General features: G+C 38.8%; 1 protein-coding gene and 1 long non-coding RNA gene across 8 annotated transcripts in view; one reads left to right on the plus strand and one right to left on the minus strand.

Moving 5' to 3' along the window:
* SH3GL3 (SH3 domain containing GRB2 like 3, endophilin A3) overlaps nucleotides 1-23786 on the minus strand; it is a 165725-nt gene that overhangs the window by 45781 nt on the left and 96158 nt on the right. For 4 of the 7 annotated variants that reach the window (XR_001446053.3, XM_077940159.1, XM_077940158.1 and 1 more), the window contains 4 exons: nucleotides 14244-14312; nucleotides 8341-8413; nucleotides 4888-5031; nucleotides 504-637 (listed from right to left, as the gene is read on the minus strand). Coding sequence is in view for 6 of the 7 variants with exons in the window: in XM_001111376.5 (XP_001111376.2) it covers nucleotides 504-637; nucleotides 4888-5031; nucleotides 8341-8413; nucleotides 14244-14312 (420 nt within the window). In the remaining variant the exon portion in view is untranslated. The remainder of the gene's footprint in view (nucleotides 1-503; nucleotides 638-4887; nucleotides 5032-8340; nucleotides 8414-14243; nucleotides 14313-23786) is intronic. The other 3 variants (XM_015142897.3, XM_077940160.1, XM_028851245.2) reach the window with 2 other exon arrangements.
* LOC144330053 (uncharacterized) lies at nucleotides 3685-5572 on the plus strand. The gene is made up of 2 exons (XR_013395906.1): nucleotides 3685-3979; nucleotides 4406-5572. It is a non-coding gene; the product is annotated as an uncharacterized LOC144330053 (long non-coding RNA).

Consider the following 23786-nt stretch of genomic DNA (forward strand, 5'->3'; position numbering starts at 1 on the left):
ATCTCCAGGTACCTGAAAATTCCTATGCATATCATTTTTAACAGTTTTCCAAATGAAAAATTCAGTCTCTAGGTGTTGATTTTCTTGAGAAGTAATGGAAAATAATGACCACCAGGGCAATGCATCAAAATATGCAACTATGGTATGATTTTGATAATAAGAAATGCACTACAAAGTTATGTAATTACTTTGTTATGTGATAAATGGCTGCAGAAATATGGATTTTTAGCCTGGCTTTGAGCTGGCTTCAACTAGATACAGAATTTCCAGCTGAAAGAACATGCTTACATTCCCTCCCATTATCCTGCTTCATCTCCAGGGCAGATAGATCCTGGCACTCTTTCCCAGTGAGCCCAGGAAAATAGAACTGGGTTATTTTTACCCTACCCACAAGCATCATAAGATGATGCTTTCAGTGAGTCCCTGCTGAAACATTCTAATGATTTTAAATATAAACAGCATCTTAAGTAGCAACAGGTATATTTATAGCCTGGAAGACTTACCCCAATCTCTTTTAAATCTTTATCTTGTAGTAACTGAAGTGGATCAATAAAAGTTTGCTTTACATTAATATCAAGAGAGTCTTTCACCTCAGCCATTAGCTTCATGGATTCACCAACTTCTATCAATGCATTGCCTTGAATAGAAAACATAAATACAAAAGGTTCTTTGGGAGACTACTCCAGGTTTAACAGTGCTATTTATTTCATTCTTTACCAAAAGTTTGTGGATGATGGTGTAGCAAGGTCCTTGCTCCAGGACCTCTGAATCCTGGAACAGAATGAAAAAGAAAAAGCAAGGCTTCCTATTTTCTGCATTTTCCTCTCTATGTTCTGCACTTTCACCACCACAGAAAATACAACTGAGGCTAGCAGACCGAAGTACTTACCATTTGGGCCACTAGATGGGGATAAAGATCCTTTTAAAAAAACTGGTAATTTGGGAATCTGGCACGGAGGGTTCCTTAGAAGCTTAAGAATAAAATCTCCTTGTAAACAATGAAAGGATTCACTCATGGGGCTGTTAACCAGTAAAAATTACAATAGAAATAAACCAATAAAACATCTCAGCTTCTAGCTGTGGGATCTTCTCAAGGCTACTCCCTGTATCCTTCTAGAAGGTTCTAAGGCTCCCTGCCCTCTCTGATGTCAAAGAAAGCCTGCTGGTGTCACATGGGACATCCTGTCAGCAGGGTGGGGTGGGGGTCTGCTGGTGCACTAGAGCCCAGGCCAGACTTCCTGGCTTGGGTAGTGACAGGTAGTTTTTCCTGGATTACAGTGTGGTATCTCAGTCCAGTTAATCGGCAGTAATTTGCCATATTATTGCAGACCACGTGCCCTCTAGTTCTCTGTACAATGAGGGCTGCAGGGTCTCTAGAAAACATCCCTGGGAAATGCTGCACTAGAATGAACTATTTTTCCTATATTTGAGTTTTTCCAAATTGATCTTGTAAAAAGATGGAGATTGGGGTTGCTCAATTCCTAGGCTTAAAGAAGACTGTAAAGCCCAGCCTAAGTCTGACCTTTGAGTTGTTTCACCCACCAGGCGAGGGCATGGACAACTTATTCACCTGTAAAACAGAGATGGCAACATGTGCCTCACCTCCCTTAAAATAAAAAAAATAAAAAAATAAACAGAAAGATACTAGATAGGACCTTGCAAAACAGAAGTAGGAACCATTACTCTAAACTAAGGCTTCCCAGGACTCTACACGGACCCAGTGGTAGCTTCATTCCTCCTTGGAAGCTAAATTTCCTTAGCTCAACTCTCCAAAGTGTGTCTAAATAATTCCTAAATGAAGATGAAATATCCCTTCCTAGCCTGTGGACTATTTCCTGCCCAAATGGTGAGAAATATCAGTGTCCCATTTGGGTGATAGAAATGGTCACCATATACTGACCCCACACCCAGCCCCTCTGCCACCAGTGCCAGTGCCTCACAATGTCAGCTCATTTCACCTTGACGGAAACATTTTCAAATACGTTGGAGACTCCAAAGATGATGCTCTGAACATGGGCCGCCACCTCCCTGGAATCGACATTCCCTCTCCTTGCCTGAGACTGGCGCCGTCCAATTCCACGGGTGTGGGGCTCAGCCTCCACCCACTGAGGTTTCTGCACTGTAGGAAGTCCCAGCATGTGGCCCCCCCAAAAGAAAACATCCAACGGCACAGCCTTTTCCTTGGAACAGCAGAAATCCATCTGTTCCTGACGCCCTGCTGACATCAGCTCTCTTCCTTACCCCAAGTTTCTTTAGGTTGCTGGGCACATGGGAAGCTACCAAATTGTCTGGCTGTCACCAAGGCCAGATGCACGGCAGGAGTGTCCTTGGATGTCAGGGCCTGCCTGGCAGTTTCACCTGCTCCCTTCACTGATGTGCCTTCAGAGTAAGAGATAGGCCATCTTGTCCCCATTGGCCCTTAGAAGAAAATAAAATTCACATTATACTGCTCTGAGGAATAATGCTACCCTTTGTCACTAATTAATTCATGTTTTAATGCTTGAGTTTTAACATTTTTTTCAAAAGATATTTCCTTCAATTTCCTAGAATGATTACTGTGGCCAAATATTTGATTTCTCAACTTCCATCTCCTGCCTTGTTACCACTACATGAATAGCAACTATGCCAAATTCTTTTGGAATACTTAGTATATTAAATCCAATTAATCCTCAATTTAATTTATTAATTTAAATGAATCTCAATCAAAATGTAATGACTTTTTTAAATAAGAGGTACTTAAGTTTCACCTGGAAAAATAAAACCAGTAAGTGTGTCCGTAAACTTTTTACAATACAATACCTAGATAAATTTTTAGTAAAATATATTAAAGTATGTTTTAAAACTTTAATACTTAAAACAATATGACACTGAATCAAAACAGGATATAGATCAAGAAACAGAAGAGAAAGACCATAAACAAACAACTTATAAAAATTAGTCTATAACAAAAGAATCATTTCAAATCATCAGGAGAAAGTTGGACTTTTCAATAAAGTACTGAAACAGCTATTTATTTGTTAGAAAACAAAATTAGAACCCTATTGCACTGTAGCTCCAATAAATGCAGGAGCTTGGAAATTTAAAGGCAAGAAAAGAAAATATAGAATTCAAAAACAAGTATAAATAAATATGTATATCATTTGCCAGGGAGTGGGATGAAAAAGATTGTCTAAACATGATTCCAAAAAGCTAGAAACCATATAAGAAGACTAAAGAGCTTCACTAAATAAAAAATAAAAATATCTCTCCATTGAAATGACCTTCATACACAAGGTCCGAAGGTAAATGCTTACCTGGGACAAAATTTCATCAACATACAAGACAGCCAATGAGCAAATATCCTGACCATTTAAAGAGCTCATGAGACAGGAGGGGGGAAAATGGACCTCCTAATGCAAAAGCAGGCCAAGGACACAAACACACAATTCACAAAAATAATGACAAACACAAATAAAAATTCCACCTCACACGTGATCCAAAAGATGGAGCTAAAACAGCAATGAGATATCATTTTTGTATACTACATATCAAATGATCAGTCATTTAAAAGTAAATTAAAAAGATAACCTCTAGGGTTAGGAACTGTGTAGGGAAACACCCTCACTCACTCTTGGCAACAGTGTCAAATGGGTGTAACCCTTCTGAAGGTAGGTTGGGACTATGCTTTCAAAACCTGAAAAATAAGCATAGCCTTTTTTTTTTTTTTTTTTTTTTTTTGAGAGGGAGTCTCACTTTGTCGTCCAGGCTGGAGTACAGTGGCGTGATCTCGGCTCACTACAATCTCCATCTCCCAGGTTCACGTCATTCTCCTACCTCAGCCTCCCAAGTAGCTGGGACTACAGGTGCCCACCACCACGCTGGCTAATTTTTTTTGTATTTTTAGTGGAGACGGGGTTTCACTATATTAGCCAGGATGGTCTTGATTTCCTGACCTCGTGATCTGCCCGCCTCGTCCTCCCAAAGTGCTGGGATTACAGGCGTAAGCCACCGCACCAGGCCGAAAGAAGCATACCTTTGACTCAGCAATTTTATACTAGAAATGTTATCTAAATTATGTCAAAGAATATAATTTTGGATATCCCCAAAGATTTACCTACCAAAACAGTTATTGTAAATGCTATGTAAAATGTTTTTACATAAAGAAACATTTATTTAGTAAATGGGATTGACTGAACAAACTATGATACATGAAATATTATGTAGCCATTAAAAACAATATCATGGAAGATTAATTATTTTATGATATGGATCATTATATAGTCAGTGTTACCGAGGAGTATACGTACTATAGCCTTAGTGTGGTTTTTAAAGTACATATGAACACATTTAAGAACAAACAAGGCATAACAGATACACAACAAGCCGAGTGCAGTGGCTCACTCCTGTAATCCCAGCAGTTTGGGAGGCCGAGGTGGGCAGATCGCTTGAGGTCAGGAGTTCAAAACCAGCCAGCCAACATGGTGAAATCCTGTCTCTATTAAAAATACAAAACATTAGCCAGGCATGGTGGCTTGAGCCTATAATTCCAGCTACTTGGGAGGCTGAGGCATGAGAATTGTTTGAACCTGGAAGGCAGAGGTTGCAGTGAGCCAAGATCGCGCCACTGCACTCCGGCCTGGGCATAGACTTTGTCTCCTAAAAAAAAAAAAAAGAAGAAGACACACAACAGAGTTTAACTGGGCCTATCAGTGAGTATGGGATTATGGGTGATGTTAGCATTTCTCTTTATTTTACTTACCTATGTTTTCTAAACCTCTTGCAATTAACATGTATTACTTTGGTAATATGGAAAAATAATAAAGGTTGTTAAACTGAAGGGTTTGTGCATAACCTAAAACCATACTGGAGGAGTTCTCAGCTCCCTGAGGTGATCTCGGAATAACTCACCAAAGGTGGAGTCTTCCCCAAGCTCCTTCCCGTATTTCAGCATACAGTCCCCCAGCAAGCCTTCCGTCTGCGGGTATCCTGTGGCCTTCACCTGCCCTCGGATCTTTGACACAGTGTTCAGCATTCCTAGCTTAGCTCTGTATGCTTAAAAACATCGTCATTTGTAATTCTTTAAAGTTACAAGTTGGAGTGACAGGTACATAGCATTTAATAAATGCAGCTGCCAAAATTGAGGTCACCTTAAACAAAATGCCAGAGACCTGAGGCCTGAAACAATTGTGTGTAAACTATTTAATTTTCTCACTTAATTTTCTAGGTTCTTTACAAAGGTGGGTGCTAAGCGCACTGTTCCACAGCCACGATGAACCACAGAAATGATGGCGCACATCAGCCGGGCGCAGTGGCTCACACCTGTAATCCCAGTACTTTGGGAGGCCAAGGCGGGCAGATCACCTGAGGTCAGGAGTTCAAGACCAGCCTGACCAACATGAAGAAACTCAATCTCTACTAAAAATACAAAAAATTAGCCAGGCATGGTGGCACATGCCTGTAATCCTAGCTACTCGGGAGGCTGAGGCAGGAGAATTACTTGAACCCGGGAGGCGGAGGTTGCAGTGAGCCAAGATCGCCCCATTGCACTCCAGCCTGGGGGACAAGAGAGAGACTTAGTCTCAAAAAAAAGAAATGATGGCGCACATTGCTGACTTCAAATAATAGTGACCAGGCTTTTGTGAGCACCACCCCTTGAGTGAGACCCTTTGGAAAGCTTGCAGCTGCTAACACGTGAAGTCAGACACTGACACCTGTGTGACACTGATATGCTTTTTCTTTTGTTTAAATGTAAACAAAAATGGAATTGCCGAGGAGGATATTTCAAACAAGCAACCGGTCATTAACACACACCACATGCGCACGCACACACGCGCGCGCGCGCGCGCACACACACACACACACATTGTGCTCCCAAGGACTGATTCAGCCTAATGATTCTCAGTATTATGGGAGGCAGATGCTGCTGTTTAGGAGGCAGAATCATAGGAGGAGACAGACCACTCACCCTTAGTGAATGCTAGCCTTGTGTGGCTGGTCCCAAGGTGCAGCTCAGCCCCTGCTCCCTAGGGAGGTGATGGGCATCACTGCGTCTTACCTTCCTTTCCTTCCTCTGACTCAGGCACTGAGTATTTACTCATTGTTGCACTGGGCCCTGTGCAACAACACACTGTGCTCATTACCGAGACTCCAGAGACAGCCTTTGCCCTGAAGGAGCTCAAAGTCTAGCTACTGGGAGGCAGAATATACAGGACGTAATTATGAAAATAAAGTCCCGTGTGGTGCAGAGCAAGGGAAAGGCAGCAATATGCTGAAGAAAGATGGAAAGTACAGAGAATAGTACAGAGAACAGTGTCAGTAACGTGTAGAAGAAGGAATACTGTGGCATAATCAGTAGACAAGGAGAAGGCTTGTTTGACCTAAAAAGATATTAATATAGGACAAAGTGGGAGACAGCTATGGGAAAATGTGACTATGATTGAAGATGTGACTATGAAAATGTGACCAAGCTAAGGATTTGAGATTTCATCCTGTACGTGAGAGAGTGAATCACATACTAGTTTGTGGTATTTGAGATACTTTTAGGTAGTCAAGAGATACATTTTTTTTCCTACTTTAATAATTTTGTACTTATTTTTAACGTATGTTAAATCAGTGCTTCTCAAATTTTTAATGTGTACGTAAATAATCCAAGGATCTTGTTAAAATGTAGAGTGATTCCCATCGGTCTGGATTGAGCTTAAGATTCCACATTTCCAGCAATAGACCGCACTGTGAATAGTGATATTCACAGTGCCAGCTGTGAATGCCACTTACATTCACCTGACATTCACAGTGCTAGCCTTTTTTGTTGTTGTTTTGAAACAACAACTGTTGCCCAGGCTGTACTGCAGTGGTATGATCACGGCTCACTGCGGCCACAAACTCCTGGGCTCAAGCGATCCTCCCGCCTCAGCCTCCTGAATAAATAGGACTACAGACGCATTACCACATCTGGCTAATTTTGAAAATGTTTTGTAGACATAGAGTCTTGCTACATTGTCCAGGCTGGTCTTGAACTCTTGGCTTCAAGCAATCATTATGTCTTGGCCTCCCAAAGCGTTGGGATTACTGGCATAAGCCACTGTGCCTGGCCAGTGCTGGACTTTTGAACCTCACATTTATCCTCAAAGCATTTATCCTCCAGGTCCCCAGGCCCAAAGGCTTCACTCCCACACACCACACACACACTCTTTCTCTCTCTCTCTGCCCATCTTTCCCGCTGTTGGAGTGGGGTGTGGGATGCAGCAGGTATATGGGTGAGAGCCATTAAACTGGATAAGAGATTGCTAGGGCTGCCTCTTCTCTAGGAATAACCAGAGACCTCTAGCCAGTGGACACTTTCATTGTTGGCCAACACCTCCTTATCCCATTCAAGAGTCAGCTGGTTGAGGGTGAAACATTTGTTTGATTTCATAGTGTATTCCAGCACCCCAAAATCCTCTAGTGCAGAGAAAGCACTTAATAAATATTTGTTGACTGATATATCAGGAAAAGCAATCTGTGGGGCTGATTTCAATCACTCATGTGGCCAGGGAGGAGAAGATACATTTTTACGGTTTTCAAAGCTATTATCAACACAATGGTAAAGAACTACTTTAGACCTGCCTGGATACATCTGATAAAATTTATATTCTTAAATTTTTACTTTCTCAGTTTTCAAATGGTTAGGTTTGTGCTGATTCCTACAGTCAAGGGAATCACAGGAACTCCACGCAAATAATAAATACCTAAAAAGGAAAGGCGGCTTCAGAAATCCACAGAATTCAAGGCTTGGGCGCCCTCTATTGGTTCTTATAATTTACAACCTGGGAAAATCTCATCAATAGATGCTGCTTGGGGACCTAGAAACCCAGACCTTCAGTGGAGAAGCTGATGTGACACTGGATTTATGCAGTCTTTCGTATTCACTACATCTTGTTTCTCCAGCATTTAAGCCATGAAGAGAAAGCGCTTTCAAATTAACATATACCTCTATGTATATGGTACACAAGGGCAGAATTTTTTAAAAAAATTATGAAGAGGAATAAAGAGGAAATAAGGGAGCAAGGAAATATTTGCCAAATGTTTAGTGGCTTTCTGAAGCAACTCATAAAAAAACCCTTGCTCAGTGCTCCCTTGTTGCTACGACCAGCATTCCATTCGGATGACGTCAACTGAAGTTCACAAATATAGCTGTTCTGTTTCTCATCAATAGGACTGAATGCAACTACCTTTGGTCACTGGAGACTCAGCTTTAAAAACTGAATTTCATTATTGGGACACAGATGACATTGTTTCTACATTATGTCAACTAAACACCAAGCAAACATGGATTATTAGGGTCTGTGACAGCAAATGAACAAGAGAATATTTCAACTTTACCTGGATTTGGCTGAAGATATTCAGTGGTTTTTGAAAGAATTTCTGCAACAGCTTTATTGGTAACATCTATTTTCTTAAAAGCAAAATTTTAAAAAGTTAGTAAATGACAAACTCAATAAATTCACAAAAGAACAGAGGAGTAATTTTCATTAATTTAATTTTTCTAACACCATTATGATGATTTTAATCCAAATGAGCATTTTCAACATTTTTGGGAGATGCAATATTTTCTCACTTTCTGATTTTTGGAACATCACTTCCTTCCAGTGATGTTGGAGAACATTAATTTACTTTTCCTTTTAACATTAAAATGAATATTAAGGTAATATTTAGAAAATCTGGAAAAGTTATTATGCTCCACTAGATTATCAGATATACTTGGAAGTCTCTCAAAACTAACACTAGACATGAACTAAACTCTCCTTATCTGCTGGGTGAACTTGAATTTCTATACTTATATAAGGATGCCACAATAATGATCCATATTAGCAACTGCCTCAGTAATCAACAATAAAAGAATCATAATCATTAGTATTATAATACAATGAACATACTCATTTGTGCTAGGTCAGATGTTAACATCAAAGTTTTCTCCAAACGTTCCCTGAAAGTTAACCCTTTCTGGTTAAGACTGAATCTTTCCTTCTGCAAAACCATTCCTGGGCTTTCTGGTTCTTAGTTAACCAGAGAGCTAATATGGGAATAAACAATAAAGTTAAAATGCAAGTTGCAATAGCTTTATTTATACCATCAATAGGCCAAAAGAAAATGTAAAGAAAAATATCTCATTCATAAAAGCAATAAAAATGTAATAACAAAGAATAACCATTATGAGAAATTCACAACACCTATTTGAAAAACCACATTCTTAGATGGTAAAACTCAATTTTGGAAAGATATGCATTCTTCCCAAATTAACATGCAAAATTCATTCAAATCCCATCATAATTTCAATTTTTTCTTTTTTTTTTTTTTGTTAAAATTTGGCAAACTGATAAAGTGAGTCTTCATACTATATACATGATTTAAAATATCAACCTAAAAAAACCAGACTATAAAACGACTAACATATAGAGGACAGTATTTTGAAATACTGGAGTGGGAAGAAACTTCTAACCAGGACCTGAAATTCAAATGTCATAAATAAAAAGACCAAAATTCCGACTCCATAAAAACTCAAAAACTGAACACGAAAAGATACAGTATGTGACATTTGCCAAAAGTGGCAAACAAAAATATACAAAGGACAAAGGGTTAGTATCCATAATATTCAAAACTCCCATTTAAACAAACAAGAAAGAAGGAAAAGGCTGGAGGCAGGTGGATCACCTGAGGTCAGGAGTTCAAGACTTGGCTGGCCAACATGGTGAAACCCTATCTCTACAAAAATGCAAAAATTAGCCGGGCATGATGATGGGTGCCTGTAATCCCAGCTACTCGGGAGGCTGAGGTGGGAGAATCGCTTGAACCTGGAAGGAGAAGGTTTCAGTGAGCCGAGATCACACCACTACACTCCAGCCTGGGCAACAGAGCGAGACTCCATGTCTTAAAAAGAAAGAAGGTAAAGAGGAAAAACATAAGCTGCCTACAAAGATTTGAAAAAAATATTCAGAACTGTAAATAAAAAGGAGATACTTTACATTCTCCAGATTGATAAAAGCATTTTTAAAATCAGTTATACTCAATATCAGGTATTATATGGGTGTGGAGTAATGGGTCATTTCATATACAACAGGAATGCAAAATGATATGTTTTTGGAGGTCAAGGGAGAAGTTCTTATTAATGGACATATTAATGAGCCAGGTATTATACTTCTAAGGATTTAACCTTTTAGAAACACACCAGCAAATTGCAGTGAAGGAAAAACATGTTTGTTAGACCATCTTATGTAATATTGAAAATGGAAATCAATAGGAGACTGATTGGATACATTATGAAACATCCAAGTAAAGGAATATTCTTTCATCATAAGGAAAAAAAATAAGGAGGATCGACATTCAAAGTACATACAAAGGAAGAAAGCAAGCTGCAGAGTGATTTATAATAGAAGACAGATCATTTTTGTAATTTAGAGAACTATGATCCTGCCAGGGTCACAAGTTTGCAAGCAAGCAATCTTATCCTGCCTGAAATCGCATTTGTTCCCCTTAGCTAAATACATTAATTTGGACTAAATAAATTAATCTGGAGCCCCAGGAAAGTTTTAAAAGACAGTATAGAAATGATAAAAAAAAAAAAAAAAGGAGTCAAACCTATATTACTGATACGTGTGTGCTGTGTGTGCAAGTGGGCATGTGCGTGTGCGTTTGGCCTAGTAACAAGTTTTGTGACTTTGAGATCTCTTTGGTACGTTCAGCTATTTGCCAAGATCATTAAAATGTTTAAGAGAATCCGATAACCTAGATATTTATGTCTTATTAGTCACAAGAAATGTTAAGGGCTTAGGAAAATGCTGTTAATAGATTTTATGTGAAGTTTGAGGGAGTCCTATACATTGCCTTTGTGATTATAGCTTGAAATGTCTAAGGGAATTTACTTAATTATAGAACTGGTGGTAAATATTTAAGGATTGAATCTGTTAAGCTTATGTGTTAATTAATGCAACCTTGAATGAAAATTAACTATAATGATTATCATCTTATAGCAAAATTACTAAATTTGGAAATAAGATTCGTAAGTTCAGCTTAAAGCTTAAGAAAACTGAGGATTTTAGATTTATAATGTAACAAATTAGATATTAGTTAAAACATAGTGTTCCCTTTGATATATACAACACTTTTTGGACATGAAAAGCCATCAGAAAGCTGAGTCACTTCTGAAAGAAGATGATGATGATGATGATGATGATGATGAGAGGAATTAGAATGGGGACATTTTCTACTTCAGATCTTTTTTTATATCTTTTGAAACAAAAAAGCCCAAGAAACAAATGACCAAAAACTTGCAAGGGCCTCGTAGGCCCTGACATGCACATACTGGAGCTGCCTCCACACCAGCTCAAGCATCAAAACTAGAAATAAACCCTTTACAAATTGAAGAGTAAATATGCTGGCTAATGTGGAGTCAAGATGAGCATTAAAAACAAACAAACAAACAAAAAAACAACAAAAACTCATGTAGCTTAAAAACAAACAAAATCTCCCTCCTAGAATAACTAAGGACACTATTGTGTGTGTGTGTGTGTGTGTGTGTGTGTGTCTGTTCACATCTACCAAATGCTATGAAAATATCTTGCCAAACCATTAAGAAAAATAGAGGAAAGCAGAGTGGTAAAAATTATTTTTGTGAAGTCAACCTGGTATGGCAGCATCTTGGTTAGTTAAATCTGGAATTTCTGTTTAATGCTGGCACCCTGCCCATGAGGTGTCCCAAGGGCTGTGCCACTGACTCCCTTAGGCCCAGCCCCTGAGTAAGACAGCTGCTAGCAACTCTCATTTCTGACACTTACATACGGCATTCTCTTTAAAAAATGCTATCAGTGGGCATATCCTCTTTCTTCTTCTTTATGTAATTTATTTGTGTTTTTCCTTTTTCTCCCTCTTGGCCACACTCGGTAGAGGTTTGTTGCTTTACAGCTTTTCTAAAGCTCTTGGCTTTGTAGTTTCGATCTTTTGTGATTATTGTTTTCTATTTTATTAATCTCTTTTTTTATCCATATTGATTTCTACCTTCTACCTAGAGTAATTTAACTTGCTGTTATTTTCCTAGCTTCTTGGATTGCATGATTTATTCACTTTCTCCCAACATTTATTTTCTTTAAATACATTTACAGTTTAGCCACATATCACAGGCTTTGACATAAATAATTGTCACTCATGCTTAAATAACGTCATTTTACTTTCCATTTCCTCTTTAAGAATTACTCTTACATATTTTTAAATTTCCAAACATCCAGAATTTAGAAGCTCTACCTTCCCTTATACTTCTTGTGTTCTATGGTATCACTTGGGGAAATTTATCGAGTTTTTTTTTTTTTCTATAACTTAGTACATAATTGATTACCGTATTTGTCCCAAAGGAATTTGAAAACTATGCACATTCTCCATTTGGGGAATGCAGATATCTATATTTATTTATAATCAAAGTTATTAATCATATTTTATGCAAATCCTCCATGAGCCTATTGATTATTGTCAGTTTAATCTATTATTTTATGAGAGAGGTATGTGAAGTCTACTTATATTTTTATCAACTCTCCATTTATTTCTGACAGCTTCTACCTTACAAATTCAAACGCTATGTTATGTAGTGCAGAATGGTTCATAACCATTATAACTTCCTGATAGACTACATTGACTGTATCTTTTTATAATTAAAAAGCTTTTTTAAATTTAGTGCTTTTCTTGCATCAAATTTTATTATGATTTTACTATTGTTCCTCTATTTTTATATTGTTAGCATTAATTATAGAATATTTTTTCCCACTACTTTGGCATTTCTGTATCATTTTTAGGTGGGTCTAATATCATCTAATGCATCTCTTCTGGAAGGTTTTTAAAACTTCTGGTCATCTGTTATGTTTCCATGCTTTTCACTGCTGCAATAAAACAGATAATAGACTTTATGTTTCTTCTGTAACTCACTGGGGTTTTTGGAGGTAAAAGCAGGTAAGCAAGAAGGATCTCAATCCATTAACTGAAACTGAAACTCTTGAAAAATGCTTTAAAATTTAACATTTCAACTAAATCATTTTGTTAGTAACAAAGCTATACATCACATATTTGTATATTAAGAGTTTTTTAAAGTAATTTAAAGTATGTCAATGGTGTGAACATGTTTCCATGGTTTAAAGGTTCAGAAATTAATTTTTTTCAAAAGCAAAAACAAAATAAGCTTTTCCCCCTCAAGGCATTAACATTTCTAGACACTCAATAGCTCTCATCCAGAGAACAGAGAACTCCCTGGAAGATGAGCTGGCCAGAGCCAAGGTATCCTGAGGAGATACTCTCCTGGGCGGTGGACAGCCTGGGGCTGGACTTCCTCCCCCAGTACCTGCTGACATCTCTGCTACCTACTGTGTCTGCAGCCTTGATGTTACACCTGAGGGTGGACGCCTTGTGTCATTTCCTCCCTCTCTCCTTTGACAGAGGGGGCGGGGCGGGTGTCTAATTATTAAAACAAGGCTATGTTTAAAGGGCCCAGACAATGAGAAAAGAAACAGTATGTTGTTAATACTGGTGGTTCTAGTTCTGCCTCCACATGAGCAACTACACACAGCTGACTGGGAAACATGTTAAGGGACAGAGACGATACCATTTTTCTTTGGAGCATGTTACAATCATTTCTGTCCCAAGCCCTTCATATTTTTTGTAAGTTATTTCAAATATGTTAATGTTTGCATAATTCTCACAAAATCCATTTGAGACAAGCAGGGCACACTTATCATCTCTGTATCAGTTCAAAAAGATGAATTCATTTATCCAAGTTCCCACACTCTGGTTCTAGTGGCAGAACCAGGATAAAAGTTGTTTGCTATGCAGCTCCTGCAACACATGGGAGCAGAACCCGAGTCTTCCACATGGTAAATAAATCATTATGCATTTGAAAAATCTTGTCCCAGAAATACATTTTGATTCTCCAAAATATATACTACCAATTACTTTGGCCTTGCAGTAACTGCCAAGATTGCCCATCTTTTGCACATTCAGACTTCTGTCCACTAGAGGGTACCAGTTAGCCACATCGATCTCATTACTCGACCTGCGCAAACTGGATATAGCTACAGGGGGAGGATCTGATTTGGGCTGGGACGTGGGAAAGCATTGCCTCGTAGACTGCATAATCCACACCTATATTTAAACATCCTAGATTTCCACTCGAATATCCTTTACAATAGCAGTATATCTCATATCACAATGAAAGTCAGTTTCTAATCAATTTACAAATTAAAATGCTCTCTTACCCTTTCCATGTCAAGAAATTCATCGTCTAGTTTAGTTCCTTCAGCACCACTTATTTTTTCACTAAATAGCTGCAGAAATAAACATAAATAATTGCACTGTACAATGATTTCTTGTCACAGTTTTTTACCTAAATTATTAAAAACAGAAACAAACTTGGATTCAACTTGTTAGATTTTTTGAACTAAGTCCTTTAAGAAAATTGTTGGAAGGGGTAACCATATCTAAAGGCATAGGAAGACATACATTTCTCATGCAGTCAACAGATATTTATTGTGCACCTACTATGTGTAAAACACATGGTAAGTGCTGTAGGACAAAGACACGAGAGATACTTGTCATCAAGGAACACACAGTTCACCCAAAGAGTCAACACACATTCGACTAAAAAACAAGGAAAGAATAAGAACCCTTAAAAAATAATAGTACTAGAGACAAATTATTGTAAATGCACTAAGTGGTAGTCACTTCAGTGATGCACAGAATGGACTTTGAGAAGCACTGGGAGTGGGTTCATGCAGGATCTGTTTCCTAGAAGATGTGGCATTTGAGCTGGCATTTCAAGGACAGGGAACATTTCATCGGGCAGCATTGAAGAAAAGGCCTTCTGGGATGAGGCACCATGGAAAAAAGAGCCAGGGGCAGGAATGGATACGGCAAGTTTTCTCAGCCCCGGCTCTAATGATATTTATAGCAGATAATTATCTGTTGTGGGGGCTGTCCTGTGCACTGCAAGATGTTTAGCAGCATCCTCGGTCTCTACTTGCTAAAGGCCAGTACTGCAAGCATGGACACACACACACACACACACACACACACACACACACACACACTTGTAACAACCAAAAATGTTGCCCAAGAGCTGAGGACAATTTGTGTATGGCCAATGTGCTCAAAAAACATCAATAAATTGTGTTTAACTGTGTAAACTAGCGCACAAGGGAGAATGGACGAAAATAAAATCTGAAACTTACGAAACGCCCGGAGCACACAGATTCTCAAATGCCAAGCTAAAGGGTACAAGTTAGAGATCCCTAAAGAGTCTTCATCAAACACAGAGAAACCCTTTAGAAAAGCAAGTCTGCCACCAGTAGGGTTGGATTAAAGAACAAGGAAGACAAATTGGAAGAAAAAAATACGTTCAATCATTTTCTTTAGCAAAATACATTAACATAATCTATGCCCTTAAAATAGTAATATGAATATTCAAATTCATAGTAAGGGAGGTGCCATCAATTAATGGTGAAAAGATTGCAGGTTGTTTTAAATGCAAATGTAGTTACTACTATTATTACACACATGCGGTATTACTATTTAATAGGAACAATATAAGTGGAGACAGTATTTTACTTAAATTCGAAGTGTGAGAAGGAATTTCTTGAAGACAATAGCTAGAGAAGACTACAAAATTGGCCAGGGTTCTCCATCCTCCCTGTCCTGCGTCTTTACAGTTTCTCCCAGCTAGAGTTGGAGTCTATCTCCCCACCTAGTAAACCTGGGCTGGGCTTGTAACTTGTTTTGACCCCACAGAAACAAGCCTAGCTAGGCAGGAAAAGATCCTGTGTGCTTCCACTCACTCTCTAGAAACACTGTTGCTACCCTGTAAACAAGCCCAGGTAAATTAACTGAATGGAGAGAAACAAGTGGCCCAGACACCCCCCAAGGTACAACCAGTCCACCCTCAGAATCAGAGCCACTCAGCTGACCTGCAGGTGACTGCAGTAACGTAAGAGACCCCAGTCAAGATCAGCCCCATCTGCTGAGGCATGGGAACAGGAGTCCAATAAACGGTATTGCTTTAAACCACTGAATTGGGGTGGTTTGCTACATAATAGAAGTTATCTGGTACACTGGACAAGAATCCTTACTTTTCAGATTGAGTACAGAAGTCAGAGAGAATTATCCTAATGCCTTGATACAAGGCATAACTTCCAATAGAAAAAATCAAGAATTTCATTTCCACACACCAAGCAGTGTCGTAACAGATGTATCCATCAGCAGTTAACTCTCCTAAACATTTTTGTTGTTGTTATTCAGTAGTGAAATCATCCAACATATTGGTTCTCAACTTTGGAGGTAATAGCCTGAGAATCTAAGGAAAGTTACACAATCTCTCCTGGGGTGAGGAGTGGCACCTCCACGTTTTGTTGCCATGGTAGATTGCAAAGGTGGTCACAGGCTTTGCACCTCCTCCCATTAAGAAGTCTATTTTTCCACCTTCGACTTGCTTTGGCCAATAGAAGAGTGTAAACCACACTGTATAGCTATAAAGTCCCAATCAGTACTCACAAAGAGGCTCTACAGATACTTCTGCTCACTCTGTGAGGTCCACTGTAACTACTTCCACCTAAGTCTGGGCTGCCTTGTTGGAGAATGAAAGATAATGTGGATCAGAGATCAGCCATCCCACCTGAGCAACCTCGGACCATCATGCCCTCAGCTCACCTGGCAGCTGACCGGCAACAGGTGACTGAACCCAGCAGCGATCAGCCACACCAGCACATGCACCCACCCAGTGCTCCCAGCCCAAATTGCTGACCCACAGAATCATAAACTAAATGGACATTTTTTTTGTCTTAAGTCACTGTGTTTTGGGATGGTGGGTTATATAGCAAAAGCCAACTGATACAGAGGCCTGCCATTTCCTATGACTATTGAAACCACAGAAGCCCACACGTAGATCCACGTTTTAAAATAACTATTTGAAAATCCCTTTGGCTTGGAGAGTTAGACCCGAAATCTCTTTAATCCGAACCAGTTCTCACTCATTCAGGTTTTACTTGTTCTATTTTCAGAAACCAAAATGTCTAATAGAAGGAGTAGTGTTTCTACTTTCAAGAACAGAAACTAGTGACATGAATATATCTTATTTGAAAAGACAACATATGGGATCATTTTCAACAGGAGTCACAGGTAAGAGTCATCATTCGTTTCTGCTTTTCCTGAATTTTCCAGTGATGTTTAGCTGTTTTGATACATTAAGTATAAATACACACATAGCATTAGCTGTTTAGGCCACTCAATTATATTTCAGAGGTCAGTCAAGGAACAAATATTGTTTGTTGAGCATCTACTATGTGCAGGGACATGACTGGTACTTGGGATAGAAAGATAAAAAAGAGACGTGATTCCTACAGGGCACCTGGCCTCATTCCAGGGTTACAGGGTTATTTCCTTTAGGTGCGGGAAGCTAAATCTAAATACTCAAGCTTCTATTTCTGGTAAGACGACTATTCAAATTCAACTCTGATGCACTCCCTATGCTCTGAATACAAATCAAGGATAGATTAAATATCAAAATATGTACTCCTTATGCCTTCAATATGTAGCAAGGATAGATTAAATATCAAAAAAAGAAAACCAGAAAGATAAGCAATGCTCAAAACCAGAATAAACATTTTTGTGAACCTGAAAATGAACAGAAACACAACATGATGAACAAGGTTGAGGCCTCAGGCCTGCTGGGCTTCTTGCCTGCACACAGGCTATGACAGCCAGCAGTCTGGTTCCTGCTGAATACAAATCGATATAAAATAGTGCTCCATGAGACCAGAGTCTGGGTTCAAGTTCTGCTTACAGCTGGGGATGGAAAAGCAAATGAGGCTGGAAAAAAAAATTCAGATGTAAATCTCTGTCTGATGCTACCACATGTGGCAATCTGCAGGCCCAAGGAGACTGAAGGACAAAGAATAAGTCAAGTCACACCTCCTCCCCACTCCAGCTCTGTGACTGGATCCAGATATCCTCAGTATCACCACAGAACGGAAACCACAGTTTTGTACTGGGGCCTTGGAAAGCTGGGTGGAAGAAGCCACAATCACTAGACAGAAGTGAGCACAAAAGAGGTTAAAATTAAAATTCATCCTAGATCTAAATTCTAAGGCACATGAATAAAATATAACACCAAGAAAGAGAGCCAACAAAATCACATAACATAATATAACATAACATAACGTAACATAACATGAATTCACTTCTAGTGAAAACGATTTTATGAAACAATGTAATAAAGACTTTTTAATGTGTGTTTAGGATATTATTAAAATGATAAAGGAATAACTTCTATTAATGAAGAGCAAGCAATTATACAAAAGGACAGAAATTTTAAAGATAGACATAAAACATTAGAAACAAAAAGTATTATGTAGCCGGGCACGGTGGCTCGCACCTGTAATCCCAGCACTTTGAGAGGCCGAGGTGGGCAGATCATGAGGTCAGGAGATCGAGACCATCCTGGCTAACACAGTGAAACCCCGTCTCCACTAAAAATACAAAAAATTAGCCGGGCATAGTGGCGGGCGCCTGTAGTCCCAGCTACCTGGGAGGCTGAGGCAGGAGAATGGCGTGAACCCGGGAGGCCGAGCTTGCAGTGAGCCGAGATCGCGTCACTGCACTCCAGCCTGGGTGGCAGAGCGAGACTCCGTCTCAAAAAAAAAAAAAAAAAGTATTATATAGTCATAAAAATGAAAAACCCAATAGATGGGACAAACTCCAGCCTGGGCACAATCAGGAAAGAACTGGCAAGCTGGAAAATATTAAGGAATTTACTCAAAGAACATAAACAGAGACGAAGAGTTTTTTTAATGAAATATCAGTTAATCGATATGAAGGATAAGTGAGAGATTCCAAGATATATCCAACAGGCACTCCAGAAAAAAGAACAGAATACAGGAGCATCAATATTTACGAGTAAAATGGCTCTTTTCTCTTCTGTAATTGAAGGAAGTTAGGAGTCTACAGTTTGGAAGTACACTCAAGTACCATGCAAGATGAATATTAACTCACACCCAGACACAGCAAAATCTCAAGAATAAACAATCCTAAAACTATCACAGGGGCAAAAAACATCCAGAGCAACAATAAGACTGACAGCAGATTTCTCTTCTGCAACAGCAGATGCCAGGGACAATGAAGGAACAGCGTCAAAGTGCTAAAAAGAAATCAGCTAGGCACAGGATTACAGATCATGCCTATAATCACAGCACTTTGGGAGGCTGAGGCAGGTGGATCACCTGAGGTCAGGTGTTCGAGACCAGCCTGGCCAACATGGTGAAACCCTGTCTCTACTAAAAATACAAAAATTAGCCAGGTGTGGTGGCGCAATAAAAATCTAGAATTTTCTCTCTCCCTAAACTGTTGTTTAAGAGCAAGGCCAGGTGTAGTGGCTCCCGCCTGTAATCCCAACAGTTTGGGAGGCTAAAGTGGCATATCACATGAGGTGAGGGGTTAGAGACCAGCCTGGCCAACATGGAGAAACCCCATCTACTAAAAACACAAAATTAGCTGGGCGTAGTGGCGCATGCCTGTAATCCCAGCTACTCAGGAGGCTGAGGCAGGAGAATCGCTTGAACCCGGGAGATGAAGGTTGAGGTGAGCCGGGATCACGCCATTGCACTCCAGTCTGGGCAACAAGAATGAAATTCCATCTCAAAAAAAAAAAAAAAAAAAATCAGCTGTATGTGGTGGCACATGCCTGTAATCTCAGCCACTCAGAAGGCTGAGGTGGGAGAATCACTTGAACTCGGGAGGCAGAGGTTGCAGTGAGCTGAGATCACACTACAAAATAAAGACATATTCAGACTTCACAGACTCAAATAACAGTGATGCTAAAGTATTACATCAAGGAAATAAAAACCAAACTAAGAGGGAAAGTATGGACCATAGGAAACAATGGTGAGAATAGAAATTGAGAAACTATGGTGGTAAATTTATCATTGAGTAAAGACAAACAAACAAGCAAAAACCAATGTGTCTGAGTTTACACAAGGGTAAAATTAAAACCTTAAGCAATAATAACACAGAAATGGGGAAGGGTGTTGAGTGAGTATTTCAAGCACACTAAGATCCATGTGTGTTCAGGAGGAGGTGAGAAATGGGTATAACTTTAGGCATAATTAAAATAATGCACAGCAGGTATCTGTGTTATATAACTAATGGTAACTCCTAAAAACACAAAACTATGATACCCATATAGTACTATGCATGTTATAACATAGTATCCATACCAGCACACTGTTAGAAAACCAGTATTTTTCAATCCAAAAGAAAACAAGGGAGAATAGAGGGAGAGGGAGGAAGAAGGAATGGCAAATAGAAACCACAAAATCAGATAGTAATAAGTCTAAATAGATCAGTAATGATTATCTATATAATTGGATTAAATTCAACATAACAATAATAGAGTGAATTTTAACAAGCTAGTTATATATATCTTCTAAGAGTCACAACTAAAACACAACACATAGAAAGACTGAAAAGACAAAATGTACATACTAGGAAAATGCTAATCAAAATAAAGCCTGTAACAGTAATATCAGACAAGAACTACCTTTCTTCATTTTTTTGTTTGTTTGTTTGTTTGTTTGTTTTTGTTTTTGAGACAGGGTCTTGCTTTGTTGCCCAGGCTGGAGTACAGCGGTGTGATCTCAGGAATAGCTGGGACCACAGGGCACACCAGCATGCCTGGCTAATTTTTGTATTTTTGTAGAGATGGGATTTCTCTATGTTGCCCAGGCTGGTCTTGAGCTCCCAGGTTCAAGCAATCCTCCTGCCTCCACCTCCCAAAGTGCTGGGATTTCAGATGTGAGCCACTGTGCCCGACCTAAGAAATACCTTCCTAAGGCAAAGCATTAATAGGAATAGAGACTCAATGTAATAATAAAAGGAGCAATCCACCAAAATTGTTATAATAATGATATTGTTTCCACTAATAGTATAACCTCCAAAAAATATAAAGCAAAACTGAAATAGTGAAACTGATAAACCCACAATTACAGCAGGAGATTTAATACAACTTCATCAGAAAACTGACATATCAAACATGATAAAAAATTGAAAAAGATATGGATTATCTGAATGACCAAAATAATAACCTTGGTCAAATATTATGCACATATACATATATTCCCTCAGCCAATAAATTTAAAAAATGTATATTCAGAGAGAACATTACAAAAACTGACCATATATTATGTTGCTGCAAAATATTATAAGTAGTGGCAAAAACCACAATTACTTTTGCACCAACCTAATACTAGGTAACAAAGTCAATCAATACCATATAGAGCGTGTTTATTAGGTTTTGGGTTTTTTAACCATAATGCAATTAAATTAGGAACCAACAATAAAAATAAGTATGTCAGCACAAAATTTTAAAATTCTGTCCTAAATAACAGATTAAAAAGGAAACTCCAATAGAAATTACCAAAAAATTTAACAATAAAAATATTATACATCAAAATCTGTAGTATGCAACTAAACAGATTAAAAAGAAAACCCCAACAGAAATTACCAAAAAATTTAACAACAACAAAAATACTATACATCAAAATCTGTGGTATACAGCTAAAGCTGTATTCAGAAATCAACATATAACCTTAAATACATTTCAAAGAACACCTCAATTTAATGTTTCAAACTGACACCATGTCATCCAATCTAAGTTCTAAGACATCTAATATCTCAAGTTGGAAAGTCTACCAACTGCCAATTTGCTAGAGATGCAAAGATCAGTCACTCTTACAGGCCCACTGGAAAGCAGAAACACAAACAGCAATCCACAATGAGATCAATACTATTCTGTAATAGAGATGCAGAACTTGCCATTAAAACCCAGATGGAAGGAAGCAATTATATAAATGAGAATGTGCCAAGAAAGTTCCAGAACAAAGCCTAGAAGGATATATGGAGTTCTACAGGGAGATAAGAAGAAAAGTGGCAATTTTATCAGAAAGAATAGCATAAGCAAAGAAATGGTTGATTAAAAAATAGAGTCCAAATTGATCAGTAATGATTATCTACATAATTGGATTACATTCAACATATTAAATAATACTAGAGTGGATTTTAAAAATCCAGCTATATGCAGCTTCTAAGAGATGCATACAACATAACAGGAAACAGCATAATAATTCAGCAAGGGTAACGGATATGAAAGACTCAGCTTAAATGAAAAGGAGCAGACAGGCATACATGCAGGGGCCAGACCAAGGGGCTAAACTTAATTCTGGGGACAATGGAGACTTTTAGAAAGGTAAGTGATAAGAACAGATCTGAGTTTCAGAAAGATTAGTCAAGTGGGTCATGAGATAATGGACTGGAGAGGAACCAGAAGGTAGACAGGCAGATCGGTTAGGCAATGACAGGGGACACATAGTTTGAAGAGGTGAAGGTGGAGTGGGGAAAAATGCCAAAATTACATTCTAAAACCCTCTTAATTACCTTCTTCAGCATGAAACACAAGCTACCCTCACTCACCTATTCAGCTTCCCCATCACAAATACTACACCTGACCTTTGCTCACTAGACAGAAGTTGCAAATCAAAAATACAAATGGGTGGCTACTCAACGTGGCTCGTGTGTTCTTCCCCCAGTGGAAAAGAAGATTTATGCTGCAAATTAGACCTCTCTCAGGTTGCCTTGGTGCTACAGTCAGAGATAAAACCCTTGTTCACCATCTACTTCTTGGCTGCTTTAATTTTCTCAGTAACAGGAAAATGAAAACTATTTTCAAAGACTACAACTGAGCAGTGACAAATTATAAAAGAAATTTATTTGGGAAACATGAAGCTTTTGCATTTGGTGTTTTGTCTAGATGTGTTGGATTTTTAATGGTAAATGTTAACACAGCCTTGGCTGCCTTCTTGTGCAAATATCTGTTTTCAAAGAAACCTTGGCGTCTCCATCTTCTTCCCTTTCATGAAGCAAGAAATTAAACAGCAAGAAAGCCAGAACCCAGAAGAAAATGTAAAAAAGCAAAATTTATAACTTAGGATTTTAGAAAATGCTCTAGAATAGTATTTTCCAGTATGTGTGCCACAAAACACTAGCTCCATGGGATGTACCTAAGGGCCAGGCAAAGTAAAACAAACAAAAAACCAAAAAGAGCTCTTGACTATATATATTTGGAAACACAGGGAAAACAAAATTAAGCAGATTTCTTTACTAAAACATTTTCAGAGGCTTTAAAGTGGTAATGGAGGGCCGGGCACAGTGGCTCATGTCTGTAATCTCAGCACTTTGGAAGGCCGCAGTGGGCGGATCACCTGAGGTCAGGAGTTTGAGACCAGCCTGGCCAACATGGTGAAACCCCATCTCTAGTAAAAATACAAAAATTAGCCAGGCATGGTGGTGCACACCTGCAGTCCCAACTACTCAAGAGGCTGAGGCACGAGAATCACTTGAACCCGGGAGGCGGAGGTTGCAGTGAGTTGAAATCACGCCACTGCACTCCAGCCTGGGTGACAGAGCAAGACTCCATCTCAAAAAAAATAAATAAAATAAAATGGTAATGGGCACTGTGGATTTCCAAAGGGGCACATATATGCAAGATGTGGCATTTTCCACAATCATTGGGCTGTGGAAATTGTCTAATAGGAAAATCTCCAAGGACTGGTGTTCTAAGGAACACACTTTGAGAAGCCCTGTGCCAAAAATGTCACCGTTTTGAAAGGTTCCTTTTTCTTCTTTCAACCAGTTGGCAGTCATGCTCTGTTGTTATCAGCTTGGAGAATATGGCAATGCAATTTTAAGTATCAATAGTAAAG

Source organism: Macaca mulatta, chromosome 7 (genome assembly GCF_049350105.2).
Source record: "Macaca mulatta isolate MMU2019108-1 chromosome 7, T2T-MMU8v2.0, whole genome shotgun sequence".
In the NCBI taxonomy this organism is placed as follows: Eukaryota; Metazoa; Chordata; class Mammalia; order Primates; family Cercopithecidae; genus Macaca; species Macaca mulatta.